This window comes from Dama dama, chromosome 23 (assembly GCF_033118175.1).
Source record: "Dama dama isolate Ldn47 chromosome 23, ASM3311817v1, whole genome shotgun sequence".
Classification (NCBI taxonomy): Eukaryota; Metazoa; Chordata; class Mammalia; order Artiodactyla; family Cervidae; genus Dama; species Dama dama.
This window is the reverse complement of record NC_083703.1, coordinates 30,472,470-30,487,344: the sequence shown is the minus strand read 5'-3', so window position 1 is coordinate 30,487,344 and position 14,875 is coordinate 30,472,470. Positions and strand designations below refer to the sequence as shown.

At 45.1% G+C, this 14,875-nt stretch overlaps 1 protein-coding gene across 1 annotated transcript; it reads left to right on the top strand.

Annotated features, from left to right (window-relative positions):
- The first annotated feature begins 7,168 nt into the window (after positions 1-7,168).
- ACBD7 (acyl-CoA binding domain containing 7) lies at positions 7,169-14,521 on the top strand. The gene is made up of 4 exons (XM_061125735.1): positions 7,169-7,276; positions 12,704-12,821; positions 12,926-12,988; positions 13,068-14,521. The coding sequence occupies exons 1-4, from the start codon at positions 7,265-7,267 to the stop codon at positions 13,139-13,141; spliced, it is 267 nt and encodes an 88-aa protein (XP_060981718.1). The 5' UTR covers positions 7,169-7,264; the 3' UTR covers positions 13,142-14,521.
- Positions 14,522-14,875: the final 354 nt, after the last annotated feature.

Below are 14,875 nucleotides of genomic sequence, written 5' to 3'. Positions count from 1 at the left end.
TGTCAGTATTTGGTTTTGTTTATTGGCACGTCTGGCATTATGTTTTGGTTCCATTATAAAGATCAGTTCATCAGAGGACGTCGGGAAGTGATTTTCTTTTGAGGTGATTTGGGTCAAGTTCCTGACCAGTTTTCCTCAATTTTAAGTTGACCTTGAGACACCCTGACTCCCAGGTCAGCAGTAAGTCCAACACGCTCCTGGCCTCTCAGACATCTCTGTTGAGGATGACCTCCATATTGACAATCACTGACAGTCAAGACCATCGCCATGGGCAACATGACCAAGCTAAAGCTGGCTCAGTACATCCTGACTTAGGAAGGAGGCAGTCATGAAGATCATTGACAAGACTTAGACAAACTCCTCTGGACTCCAGAGATGGTCCCTTGAGTAAGAACCATGAAAGACTTGAGTCCTCCCCAAACAGTTATTTGTAGCAATCCATTCTGCTTTCCTTGAGGAATTACTCAATGGAAGAGACATATTTGAGGACCTGGTGGCTCATGGAAATCCATAAGAAAAAGAGATTCTGGCAAATTCCATCAGTGATACACTGTCACCAGAAGTGCATTGCTCATAGAGTTAAAGGCAGAGCACCTGCTTTTGGGTGCTGATATGAAAAAAACTTTGAAGACTATGGCTTTGGCGTTACATTCACCTTTGGCAACAAACTAGATATCTTCAATGGCTGTCCCCCTTTAGGCTACCCTGGAACTCTTCCAAATCCAAATAAGATAGACCCACAGTAGACGTGTGGAATCTGAGAATCATCCTATATACACTGGTCTGCAAACCCCTTACCTGTTGATGGACTCCTGCCTTCAAGGAGCTGCAGGAATCAGTACTTAATGGAATAGACCATATGCCCTTTCACATGTCCAGGAAATGTGAACTGCTCAAGAAATTTCTCATTCTCAATCCCAGCAAGGAAGGCACTTTAGAGCTCATCAGGAAAGATCCATGGATAAACAGAGGTCATGAAGATGAACCAAACCTTGCATGGAGCCACTCTCTTGACTCCCAGGAACCCTGATGGTGGCGTCCAGTGTGACAAAAGGCAAGAAGTCCAAGGCTCACTGATGGCTGGAAGCACAACCAAGTGATGGCCATCTATCTGCTTCTGAGGTACAAGAGAGCCGAGGAGGGCCACATCATCGCCCCGAAACCCCAGACTTTGGTGAATCTAATCAACAGCAGCCCACCCAGGATCCACCCAAAGTTTCTGCTAACACACAGCAGTGAGGTGTCAGCAAGCTGGCAGCCCCTTCCACTAATTCCCATTCTAACAATACTCAGAGGGACAACACAGAACATAAGCCACCTGAGGAGGACCAAGTGTAGGGCAGAAGGGCAGTGGCAAAGCCAAGGAGGGGAAGAGACCACCTAGCCTCCAGCACAAATCAACGCAGGAATTGTCTGCTTTGGGAGTGAGCAAGCCCGGCCAGGCCTCTATGCAAAGGGGCAAAGTCAGCCTAACCCTGCCAAGGTCAAGGGCTCTAAGGGCTCTGCAGCCTTCCAACACCCCAGTCTCCCTGACAAAGCCACGCCTGCATAGAGATCCCCGCATTATGGCTCACCAAGGCCTCAGGGCCATGCCCCACTGGGAAGCTGGGCTGTGTCCCCAGCCCAGACTCCCAAGGGTGTCCTTTTCTTCCACCCACACATCAGAAGTAGTTGCAGAGCCACAGAAGGAACCTGCGTCCTCCAGGGTGTGTCCAAAGGAAGCTCCATCTATTGAGGCAACCTCTGAAGGATAAGCCACCCCAGCCTTCCTTCCGAAGGACCAGCAAGGGCTTCTTCACTAGGTTCAAGTTCAAGTTCATACTGAAATTTCTGTGTTTCCGCTTTGTCAGAAGACATCTTGAAAGTGTGAGGCGGATGGGAGACAGTTTCCCCTCATGGAGTGGGAGCACAGGCGGTGAGAAAGAAAAACCATGGGAAGGCCAGGTGGTGCTCACGACGCTTGAAGACCGCGAACCTCATGGAGTCCAGCGAGAAGGTGCAGGGCTTCAGCCAGGTGCTGGAAGCAAAGGGCGTCAGTGCGAACTGACCAGGAGGCCTGCGCTGCTGTGAATGCCCGGCGCCGGGCCCAAGAGGACGGGGGTCCAAACGGCCACGCCCGCCTCTGACGTACGTAGCTCCTTTTCCGTGGCGAGCTGCGCGTCTGCGGATTTGGAAAGTATTGTCTCCACTCCCCCCCTGCTAAAAAAAACCGTTGCATCTTCTACCTTCAAAAAGTGGCCAGGAGCCTCCAGGGAGACAAGAGGTGGGGTAATCCTTGTCCCCGCACCGGACTGTTTGCATCCGCGCCGCCTGGCCGCGCATCTCTGCGGCGTCGGCTCTGCTTTCGTGCTTGTGGGGGAGGGGAGCCAGGGTTGGTAACGTATCAGAACCCCTAACGGGTGCTTCGGGGAAAATCTCTTGGGCGAGTTTTACTGAGCAGGCCTGACTAGTATTAAGCGACCACTGTGAAAAGAGTTTGGGATTGATCATAAGAGAGCTGGGATGAAACTGAAATGTGCGCGCAGCAGGCGCTCAGATGCTGTTTGGGCTACAGGACGCTCATTCTGGCTGCAGGTTAGAGACTCGATGGATAAGCGGCCAAGTTCTCTTTGTGTTTTGAAAGTGGCCTCTTACTGCAAGGACAGTGAGGGAGACAGCAAGAACAAGGCCAGCTCAACTCATTGATGGCTGAGCAACCTCTCGTTTGTAATTTTTTCCCCCATTCTACTTGATTTCTTCCAGAAGACAAAAACGAGAGGATGCTTCCCCAGCTTGTTGTATGTGCTAGGATTCCCATGCGATGACAAGAGAAATTCAAGAATCTTCTATGGAACTCGACTCATGGATGTTAAAATTTATATAGACGAGCAAGGTGCCAAGGACAGGCCTTCCTGAAGAAGAACAAAATTGGGAGGCTTTAATAATTAAGACAATGTGATGTAGGTGGGGGGATAAACAAATGCAGAGCCCAAGAAACTATCAATATGTTAAGTCTCATGATTTCTCTTAAACCCACCCTAATCAGGCTTGCCCCCCAACCCCACCCCTACGACTGCATTAAAACTTCCCATCAGGTCATCAGTGATCTGGACAATGACCTAAATCCAATTACTAATTCTCAGTCTTCATCTAACCTAACATACTTTGGACATGAACTTGGGCAACTCCAGGAGATGGTGAGGGACTGGGAAGCCTGGCATGCTGCAGTCCATGCTGTTGCAAAGTGTTGGACTTGACTTGGCGACTGAACAACAACAACAACAAAACATACTTTCTCAGTCATGATGCTTCCTCAACTCTGCGTTCTCTTGGATTTTCTCTCACCTCAGTGATCACTTCTCTGTCTCCTTCGTGCTCTTCCCCCCAAACATTTAGTGTTGAAATTTCCCATGGCTCACTCTTCAATTCTGCTTCCATCTCTCCTCCATACACACTGAGTTTCTAGGGCCATCCAAGTTTCAGAAATTGAACCCCTGAGTCTCAGATCTATACACCCAGCCCAGTCGAGACTTGAATATCTAACTGCCCATTTCACATTTCCACTTGGATGTCTGATATCTCAAATGCAGCATGTCCACGGTGGAACTTCTGATGTTTGTTGCTGTTTTTCAGCTTCTAAGTCATGTCTGACTGTTTGCAACCCCATGGACTGCAGCATGCCAAGCCTCTCTGTCCCTCACCATCTCCCAGAGTTTGCCCAAGTTCATGTCTGCTGAACCCAGTGATGCCATCCAACCATCTCATCCTCTGCCACCCTCTTTTCCTATTGCCTTCAATCTTTCCCAGCATCAGGGTCTTTTCCAATGAGTCAGCTCTTTGCATCAGGTGGGGAAAGTATTGGAGCTTCAGCTTTAGCAACAGTCCTTTCAATGAATATTCAGGGTCCTTTAGGATTTGACTGGTTTGATCTTGCTGTCCAAGGGATTCTCTGATCTTTGCCACCCCATCAGGCCAACTGCACCTGTAGTCCTTCCAGTTACTCAAGGCAAACATCTCACAACTGTCCTGACTCTTCTCTTCCTTTCAAACCGATACAGAATCTATCAGGGACTCCTGTTGACTTTACCTTCAAAATAAATGCAGAATCTGAACATCTCACTGCCTCCACTGCTGCCTCCTGAGTTGGAGACACCCATAAGTTCTCCCCTGGATTATTATTACAGCAAGACTCTTGCTTCCAATGTTGTTCTTTGTAGTCATAGTAACAGAAGAGATTCTTTAAAAAAAAAAAGTAAGTCAGATCATGTCAGTCCTGACTCAGAACCCTTCAGTGGTTCTGTTTGACTCCCACTTGAAGCCAAATGCTTTCAGGCAAGGTGTTATGTGATTGGGTCTCCATCTCCTATCCTCTGACCGCTTCTTTTGCTCCTCTGCGCCAGCCCCATTGGAACATCACACCTGCCAGGAAGCTCATTTCTGAGTGCCTTTGTACTGGATGCTGTTTTTGCAAGGGAATTTCTTCCCCAGGGATCTTCCAGGCCACCTCCCTCACCTCCTTTTCAACTTTTACTCAAATGTTATCTTCCCAAGAGGCCCATCCTGATGACATGTTTATAACTGCAAGTCACCTCCCCACTCCATATGCACAAGATTCTCCATCTCTCTGCTCTGCTCTTTTTGAAAACTGCACCTATCAGTGGCTTCCCTGGCAGTCCAGTGTTTGGGACTTCACATCCCAATGCAGGCGGCGCAGTTTCGACCCTTGGTCAGGGAGCTAAGATACCAGCATGCCTCATGGCCAAAAACCCAGAAAAACATAAGACGGAAGCAATATTGTAACAAATTGAATAAAGATTTTATTTTTTAATATTTATTCTTATTTTTGGCTGTGCTGGGTCTTCACTGCTGCATGAGAGCTTTAGTTGTGGTGAGCAGGGGCTACTCTTGGTTGCAGTGCACAGGTTGCTCATTGCAGTGGCTTCTCTTGTTTCAGCGCACCGGCCCGAGGCACTTAGGTTTCAGAAGTCTCAGCTCACGGGTTCTGAAGTGCAGGCTCGGTAGTGGTGGTGCATGGGCTTAATTACTCTGCAGCACGTGGGATCTAGTTCCTGGACTAGGGCATACCTGTGTCCCCTGCATGGGCAGGCGGATTCTTAACCACTGGACCACTAAGGAAGCCCAATAAAAACTTAAAAAATGGTCCAAATCAAAAAAATCTTTACAAAAGAAAATAGCACCTATCACCTAACATCTTTCAATAGATTGTATAATTTGCTTTTTGTATATGTTTATTATCTGTCATCCCCTGCCAAAATGTAACACAAGGATAGGGATTCTTGTTTGTTTTGCTGACTGATACTTCTCAAAAGCCTAGAAGGGTGCCTGGCTCATGTTGGCACTCAATAACTGTTTGATTAGATGAATGAAAGTGTGAGTGAATAAGGAGGATAGGATGGAATGGAACCAGGAGAGTCACAGAGGTAAAGAGGAATGTTCTGTTTCTTAAATTGGTGGTATGCTCATAAATGCGCCCTTTATTTTTAAAAATACTTACGTATGCATGCATACTGGTTTATAATCAATATTTAATAATAGTAAAAATAAAAATCTTTATTATCCAGCTTGACTGACTCCCTAAAGTTTCCACAAAACTGAGTTTTCATTGTACCTAGTATATGATGATCACTGAACAGAGTACATTGATGTTTCTGTTGTTTCTTTTTGCTCCTTGAGACAGGCCAGTCACGGCTCTGGCAACCAGTAGGAGGATGGCAACTCAAGAGAAGAACATGCTTTGGAAAGAGTGCTTAAAATAACATTCTAGACTTAGAGAATAAAATGGAGCACAGTGTATCTTCCCTCTCTTTTCCTCCTGATTTTTTATAATGACTATAATATCAAAATGTCTCAACTGCAGATACACACCCATACTGGAGCTCACTGCTCCCAGCTGACACACACTGATAAACAGGACTTTCCCCAGCAGACAGAGCACTTGCTCTTCTTCAGCTGCTATTTCCATTGTGCCTTTTAGTGTGCTTCTCATCGCTGGGAAATTTTGAAAAAAATTCTGCCCAGTACAGAAAAAAGAAGTTCTTTTTCTTTTTCTTTGGACCATACCACATGGCTTGTGGAATCTTAGTTCCCCCACCAAGGGTCCAACCTGGCCTTCAGCAGTGAAAGCGCAGAGCCCTAACCACCGGACCACCAGGGAATTCCCCTTTCAGTATATTGTTCTAAAATTTGCTTTTTGAAAAATAAATAAATAAATAAATAAAATAAAATTTGCTTTTTGTCCTTTATTTGGAAACTCATTGACTTCACCATGAAAATAGTTTTGAGGGGAAAATAAAAAACCAAGGGATTTACATGAAGATGTAGCAAATAATTTTTAAGTGTAATCTTATGCAAAAACAAGGTAAAATGTTTCTTATGCAAAAACAGGATAAACCGTTTTAGGGCCTTGAACTCCTGTATGTTGTTACATTGTTAGACATTTCAAATCAATAGCTTTCTTAAAACAGAGTTTGCCCTTTCTTCCAATCACTTTGCTCCATGAAGACTTGTATGTAATGAACTCCTCAGATGACCAGAAAATGCAGTTCCAGTTCTTTGAAAATTTAATCAGATGTGAATTACAACCCCGTTCTGTGTCTGCAGACTTGGAGTGACACTGGGTTTGTTCCCCTGGAGAATGGGGTCATGTTGAAGAGTCCTGTGTTTTTTGTTTTTTTGTTTTTACCCTAATTGAAATCCAGTTGGGATGATTGCAGAGCGTGTTCAGAATGTAAGTGGCTCTCCTTTTATAACGAGAAGAGGCAAACTACCTCTTCATTCCTGGTGGGCCGTGCCTCAAGACGGGTCGGGGGACAGAGATATCAGATAAACGCTGTCTGCCAACCAAGCTCTTAGAATCATGCAGAGGACAGAGGTATATATGAAAAGGAATCCCAAGTGAGGTCAGTGCCCTGGAGAGACCTCTCAGGATTTCCTGCAAACAACCTCTAGAGAATGAATGGAGCGAGTCAGGGGCAGAGAGGAGCTCATTTAAATTCTCTTCCCTGCGCCTTGCCAGTTGCAACCTCTGGCAGCGCACAACTCTCTGCAGGGCTTGGGAGAAGAGCGCGGCCCAGCGGGCCCGGACGGTGTCACTCACCGCCCAGCCCCGCCCTCGCGGGCCAGCGACCAATGGGCATAGGCCGGGCCCGGGAGCGTGACCAATGGGAGCCGGCGGGCGGAGGCGCGCTGCCCTTTAAGGAGTCGCTGGGCGCGGGGTCCCGGGAACCCGGCGATTAGAGACAGGCACCGTCCAGGTTTGGCCGCCATGTCCCTGCAGGTGAGCTGGGTGTGCGCGCGCTGCTGCGGGCGGAGAGGAGCGTACGTCCCGGAGAAAAGCGCTCGAGTGGGGCGTGGGGCCGGCGTGACGCCCCGCCGGGGTCGCGGCGCATCTCTGACCCGGCACTTCGGGCCGCTGCTGCCAGTCCTCTTTGTCCCCGGTAGCTGTCCGCGGGGACCCCCGAGACACGCCCACCCCATCGCCAGCGCCCCCTTATTGCGCGTAATCCGCACCGGTGCATTCTGTTGACGGCGTGCCGGGCTCCCTATGGCAACTCTTGTGACCCCCGGGGACTGGTTAGACGCAAACCAGGCACCCGCCGGGGGAGGGCGGGCGCCAGGCTGCTCCCAGCGGACCCGGCGGGTCCTGCCCAGCCATCTCTTCCCATCCTGGAGAGGGAGGTGTGGGCGGCTGCGGCCTCCCCTTGCTCCTTGGCACGCCTAGGAGCTCTTCCAAGCTAGTGCAGAGATCTGGAAAACCACGATCTTAAATATACTGTTCTTGTGGTCTTTGGAGGGAAAAAAAAGTTTATGTTCAGGGTGGAAATTTGGGGGAAAGAGAACAAATGTAAAGTAAAAAAGAAAAAAGGGAAAGTGTTAGTTTCTCAGTCCTGTCCGGCTCTTTGTGACCCCGTGGACTGTAACCCGCTGGGCTCTTCTGTCCATGGAATTCTCCAGGCAAGAATACTGGAGTGGGTAGCCATTCTTTTCTCAAGGGGACCTTCCCAACCCAGATATGAAACCAGGCGGATTCTTTACCAGGGAAGCCCATAATATAAAGTAGAACATCAGACATTCCTTCACCCAAGTGATAACCACATTAGCACTAGGTTACTTTCTCAAGTGTTCGAGAAACATCTATGTGATATGTGAATGTATATGTTTATACACACACTTTGCTTTTTATATAATTTTGCTCTCTCGCTCTCTCTCTTTTTTAATTTGTACTATGAGCTTTCTGTCACCACTAAATATTCTTTAAAAATTTTAAATGTTTGCATTGGGTACATGGCAGGATGCACCCCATGTGACCGTGGTACTCTAGGGTCACTGCTACACTAGGGGCGGGGTCGGGGGGCCTTGCGAAAACAGGAACGGGAGAGGGTGTGAGGAGAGGTTTTAAGGCAGTTGTTTTGAAGACCCTTTAGGCACAGGCGCGGGGGAAATCCAGCGGGTCAGCTTTCAGCCAGGGTGCTGAGTACGGGCTCCAGCAGAGTGAGCTCCAGCAGAGTGAGCTCAGCAGGCGTTGAAATTCCTCACCCAAAGCCGCGAGCCCAGCTCTGCAGCAGCACAGGAACATTATCCAACTTTCCCTTTGGCCCAGAGTGCTTGGAATTAAGTGTAAATGACTGTACCTTTAAGTCCCTGTTTCTGGGATTTCCCTGGTGGTTCAGTGGTTAAGACTGTGTGCTTCCACTGCAAGGGGTGTAGGTTCCATCCTTGGTCAGGGAACTAAGATCCTGCATGTGGTGAGGTGTGGCCAAAGATTAAAAGGAAAAAAAAAAAAATCTGTTTCTCACCTATTGCTGGGAGCTGTTATGGGAGGTCCCGCCTGTGACGAGGTCATGAAGAGAATCAGGCAGGCAAGGCTGTCTGGGACCCCATCCATGACGAGGTCACGAGGAAAATACCTGACAGGCAAGGCCGTCTAGGATAAGGGACCCTCCAGGTTGGCCTCGGCCTCTACCCTACCCTATATCCTCCTCCCTTTTCTGCTGCTGTTCTTGTTTGCTCTGCTGCGGATTCTTGTGTTGCCTGCCGAGAGCTCTCCTGCTCCTCTTTCACTGAATAAAGACCAACTTAAAACCCTAATTAATAAATCTCCTGGACGCTGGTACCCTATGAAGGGGCCAGGGATGAAGGAAATGCTTCAATTCAAACATTTTGCTGGCATTCTGGCTTGTTTGATAAATGTGTGATCTCATTGCACAAAATGCTCTTGACTGTTCTAAGCACAGTACACTAACAAAAGAAACTATTAAGCATAGGCCCCTTCACAGGGTGAGAAAAGCTCCACAAATATGATAGCCACAAATGTGCCTAATAGAAAATACTTTAGAGAGAGATTAGCTGGCGACTTCTTGCAGGTAGTTAACTTTTAGACTAAGAGCCTGTTTTGTGCCATGTCTGCTGTTTCTGCAGTCCTTCACATTTCTGTTCTGTAAAAATGTAATCCTGTCTAGTTCCCATAGAGATGACACTTATTAGAAAGAAAATAGATTAATTATAAGAAAAACAGGGTCGGCTACTGAAGTTGCTTAAGTCACACCAGGTGCAAGCCATAAAATGTTAGCAGGCCTGAAGGCCAAATGATAAAAAAGATTCTTGTGAACGAAAAAGTATGTGGGTGACATCCAGTTTCTGTTGAAGGTCAAGTTGCTGTAATGTTTTGAGATGACCTGTGTGTAAACAATATGCACTTCCCCCCAAAAGATGTTGTTAAGGGTATAAAGGGGCCCTGCGAAAATAAACTTCAGACTTAGCCCCGAGCTTTGTCTCACTCTCTCATTCACCGACGCCGTTCATCCTGAGGGTTCCCCTGGATCTTGCTGGGGCTAGACCCCGGCAACCTATGATAATTTCAGACCCTCCTAATATCTACTCACTTTTCATTCATGTGTTCAACAAGGAGGTACAGGGCTCAGATGGGCTCCTCCCATCTGCCAGCACTCTGTAAGGCAAGGCTGTTGCTACTGAGATGAATGTTTGTGCCTATCCTCTGTTCTGGATACTTGGGGGGAACAAATACTTTCCCACCAGCCTTGTGCTGAGCCCTAATAAATACTGTTAGGTCTGCCTGGAACCCGCTTCCCTGTCTCTGTCCTTTCACTAGGCACTGACCCCACCCCAGGCTCAGCTAAGCATCATCTTCTCTGAGAAGGTGCCTTCCACCCTCACAACTGTTCCCTTCTCTGTGGTCCCAGGACACCTACTGCTCCTCTGCTTGAGCAAGTATCACATGAGCACTCTGACCCACTCATCTCCCACAGGATGCTGAGCTTTGTGAAAGCTGGCTGCCCTGTTCATCCCTGTCTGCTCTCCCAAGGCCTGGCCCCTCAGAGGTGTTCAATACATATTGAGTCAATAGTGTGATACACGTGGTGAGCTCTGGGCTGGCAGAGTCAACAGAATGAAGTCAAGAATATTTACGGTCTTATTCTTGTTTCATCCTCATGCTTCCTGGCTAAGGTTGATGCCTTTTATTTTTTTAGCTGAAGCCAAATCTCATGGGAGCTTCATTGCTTACACAGAGTCCCAGGGCAGTGTGTCTCCAAGCTAGAATTAAAACCCAGGATCCTGACATGAGCCCAATATTTTTCCCGTCACGGCTCATCATGGCTGGGCTGGGAGAAGGCACATTGAAACTGCCACGTAAAACATGAGTGCATGACGTTGGGGTGCCAGGGAAGGGCATGCTGGAGAGAAAGACTGACACTGGGCCCTGCTCTGGAATGGGTTTTTCTCCTCTGCCTGGGGAGAGAGTAGAGAGGGGACCTCTGAAATTGCCTGGGAAATGGTCAAGGGCTCCACTTTTGGATAGAGAGGGTCCAAGACTTTCATGAGCTTGTTAGATGGTTCCATACCCCTCAAAACATGAAGCACAGTCTTCCAAAAACTCCTTCCTGGAAGGCAGGGACTTAGCAGGTTTCTGAGAAGCCTTAGAATTCGTATCAAGGCTTAGCTTGCCAAAAGGACTTGAGTTGCTGTCATTGGAAGATGGCACGAGACTTCACAGCAAATAGAACACCTGAGATGCCTGCCAACCCTGAAGGGAAGGATCTTTATACCTCCTGGACAGTCTTGCCCTGTCCTGCCCTTAGGAAGCTGAGGGAAGTAATGTAGCATTTTAACTTTGTCCTTATTATAGACACAATATGTGCATGCACATTATGGGAAATTTGGAGAGTATAGATGGTATTTAAAAAAAAAAAAAAAAACAGGAAAGTTACCAATAGAGGCCATTAGTATTGACACATTTTAGTATATTTGGATGTCTCTTCAAGATACTGATTTCATTTCCTTTGGATAAATACTCCAAAGTGGGGTTGTGAGATCACATGGTAGTTCTTTTTTAAATTTTTGAAGACGCTTCATACTGTTTTCCACAGTGGCTGTACCAATTTACATTCCCACCAACAGTGTATGGGGTGCCCTTTTCGCCAAATCCTCATCAACACTGGTTATTTCTTGCCTTTTTGATCATAGCCATTCTTACAGATATGAGGCGATATGTCATTGTTGTTTTGATTTGCATTTTCCTGATGCTTAATGATGTGGAACATTGTTTCAGATCACTATATATCTTCTGTGGAAAAATCTCCTGACTCTTTTTAAATCAGATTGTTTTGTTTTGCTTTTTTTTTTTTTTGCTGTTCAGTCATATGAGTTCTGTATATATTTTGGAAATTAGCCCCTTATCAGATAAACAGTTTGCAAATATTTTGTCCCATTCAGTAGGTTGCCTTTTCATTTTGTTGATGGTTTCCTTTGCTGTGCAGAAGTTTTTTGTTTGCTATAGTGTCCTGTGTTTATTTTTGTTTCAACTAGTTTTACTTTTGGTGTCACATCCAAAAATCATTGCTAAGAATGATGTCAAGGAACTTAACTTTCTATCTCTTTTTCTAGTTGTTTACAGTTTTAAATCTTATGTTCAAATCTTTCATTCATTTTGAGTTGATTTTTGTATGTGGTGTAAGATGGGGTCCAGTCTCATTTTTTTGCTCGTGTATTCAGCTTTCCCAGAATTGTTGACTGAAGACACTGTCCTTTCTGCAGTGTATATTCTTGGCTCCTTTGTCATAAATGAATTGACCATATATGCATGGGTTTATTTATGGGCTCTTGACTCTGTTCCATGGATCTTTGTGTCCGTTTTTATGTCGGTACCATACTGTTTTGCTTACCATAGCTTGTAATATCATTTGAAATAAGGAATTGTGATGCCTCCAGCTTTGTTCTTCTTTCTCAAGATTGCTTTAGCTTTTATGGTTCTATACACATTTTGGGATTGCTTTTTCTCTTTCTGTGAAAAATGCCATTGGAATTTTGATAATGAAGTGCATTGAATTTGTTGATGACTTTGGGTAAGATGAACATTTTACTATTAATTTTTTCTATTCAAGAACAGGGAATATCTTTCCATTTATTTGTGTATTCTTCTGTTTTTAAACATTTAGATAAACATTTTAAATATTAAGAATTTTATTTTGTTCTCTGTATCAAATATGTAGGTGCATTGTCCTTATTATAGACACAATAACAGGTAAGGACCAAAGGAAGTATCCACAAATTAAAATAAGGATAATCCTGGTGGAACCAGAGCAGTAATAGTTCACTTCTGAATGAAAGCTTCCTGTCCTCTTTAAGTTCTCCTGAAGCAGATAAACCTGCCTAAAGTTAGCAAATGCACTGTGTCTTTTTGTTTTAGGATGATTTTGACAAGGCGGCCAAAGACGTGAGGAAGCTGAAAACCAGGCCAGATGATGAGGAACTAAAAGAGATCTATGGACTCTACAAACAGTCTGTAACTGGAGACATAGATATTGGTATTGTGCTGTCATATTAAAAAATAACAGTACACTTCGTTGAACAGTATAGAAGCATAGAATAACAAGTAACTCTGTGAATGTATCTTTCCTTCTTTTGGCAGAGTGTCCAGCACTGTTAGATCTAAAAGGAAAGGCTAAGTGGGAAGCCTGGAACCTTCAAAAAGGTAGTTTTTAAGTGTTACACGAACCTTCTTAATTTCCACATACATCGGTCGGTGAGTCAACCTGTTTGTATCTTTCTAGGATTATCAAAGGAAGATGCCATGAGTGCCTATATTTCTAAAGCAAGAGAGCTAATAGAAAAATACGGAATCTAGAATTCAGCCCGTGAGAGAATTTTCCTTTTGGAGCCTTCATAATGGTATCGTGACCTAATACTTAGGGGAGAAATGCACTATAACTCTTGATGGATCATCAATATTTTTGCTAGTAACATGACTTGTCATTCTGAATTAGAGGTATGCTGAAACTACATGTTTAATAAAATTTTACTTGCTAAAACCAGGCAATTTTAAAGAGTTATTTTTAAAGTGTTGCTCTTGTAGTGTGTATACAGAAACATTAGTTTTTAGTGTAGTGTGTGTGTGTACACAAAAAGCTTGTTCTTTTGGCTTCTCTGTTTTTTCTGCAGTGAAGTGGTCTTACTGGTGTAATCAGCACAGTTTATTAAGAACTAATCACAAGGGTCAATTCGTTTCTCTGTGTAGCTTTGGGATTCACACCAACGCAGAGCCTCGGCAATACAGACACACCTGGCTCCAGGCTCCCTTCAGTGACTGATTTATAGGTAACCCGAGGCAAGTTACTGAAGCTTTGCTAAAGCTCATCTGTAGGGTAAGGGGAAAATGTTGATCTCAGAGGTTAAGAATTGAATGAGGTACCTGTATTTATCCTACCTTCATTTTAAAGTGTATACTGTATAAAAGATGAGAGCAAGCAACAAAATTTTTAAAAATAAACTTACGAGTCTATCTCAAGCTCTTCAAAGAAAGAAGAAAAACTGTCATGGGCTATCAACTATTCAAGTTTCTATGCTTAGGACAAATAAAAGCATCAGGCTGAAATGTAGTAGCTGGTGATGACAGACTGTACAGTATGCCTCTAAAGTCCAGTTTTATCAGAGTGAAAATGAAGAATCTGAAATGTCTATTGGACCAGTTTGCAGTCTCACTTCTGTGTCCACAGGCTCTCTGAAAGAAGGTGGCCTCATTTTCAGAGTCCTAACATCCATTTGAGATTCTACAGGCTAGAAGTCTTCCTAGACAGAGTGCCTCTGTCCCCTGCTGAAGGTTGTAGGTTTGGTGTTGTGTGAGCACTGGGAGAGATTGATTTCATGTGACTTAAGAAAAAAATTTTTGGATTGACTAAGATGAATTTTCAGGGAATTATGTTGGGTGAAAAAAAAGCCAGTCCCAAAAGGTTATATATTGTATGATCCTGTTTATGTAACATTCTTGAAATGGCAAAATTGCAAACCTTGAGGACTGAATAGTGATTGCCAAGGAGGAGGGGAATGGGGGAGGATGTTAAAAGGCCAGCAGGAGGGATTCAGTGGTGATGGGATGTTCTGTATCAGTGTCATCCCCTGGTTGGGCAGTGACACTAGAATTTTGCATGATGTTGCAAAAATTTTGCACGATGTTGGGGAAGCTGGGGAGCTCTGTGTCATTTCTTAGAACCCCATGTGAATCTACAGTTCTCGCAAAATAAAAAGTTTAATGAAAAACAAATCTAGCTTGATTTCTAATCTGGAAAACTTGGGAAAGTTAAAGGTGATTCTCCTCTCTACTAAGTGTTGCCTAAAGACAGAAGTTTTCCACGATGAAGTTGACACCCTCTTCCAATGGAGGGCTCAGAAACTCTTTGAGCTGTTCCTGCGTGGACCTCACCTCCACCCCAAAAGCCTGGCATCGGCTGCATCATGAGATTCCTATTTGTGGACTGTAGTAACTACAGGTTGTTCAAATGAATAATCACAAATCTAGATTCCTTTAGCACCAATCCTTCTAGAACGGAGCCCTGTATCCTACCAAAGAGTAAAGCACAGTTCA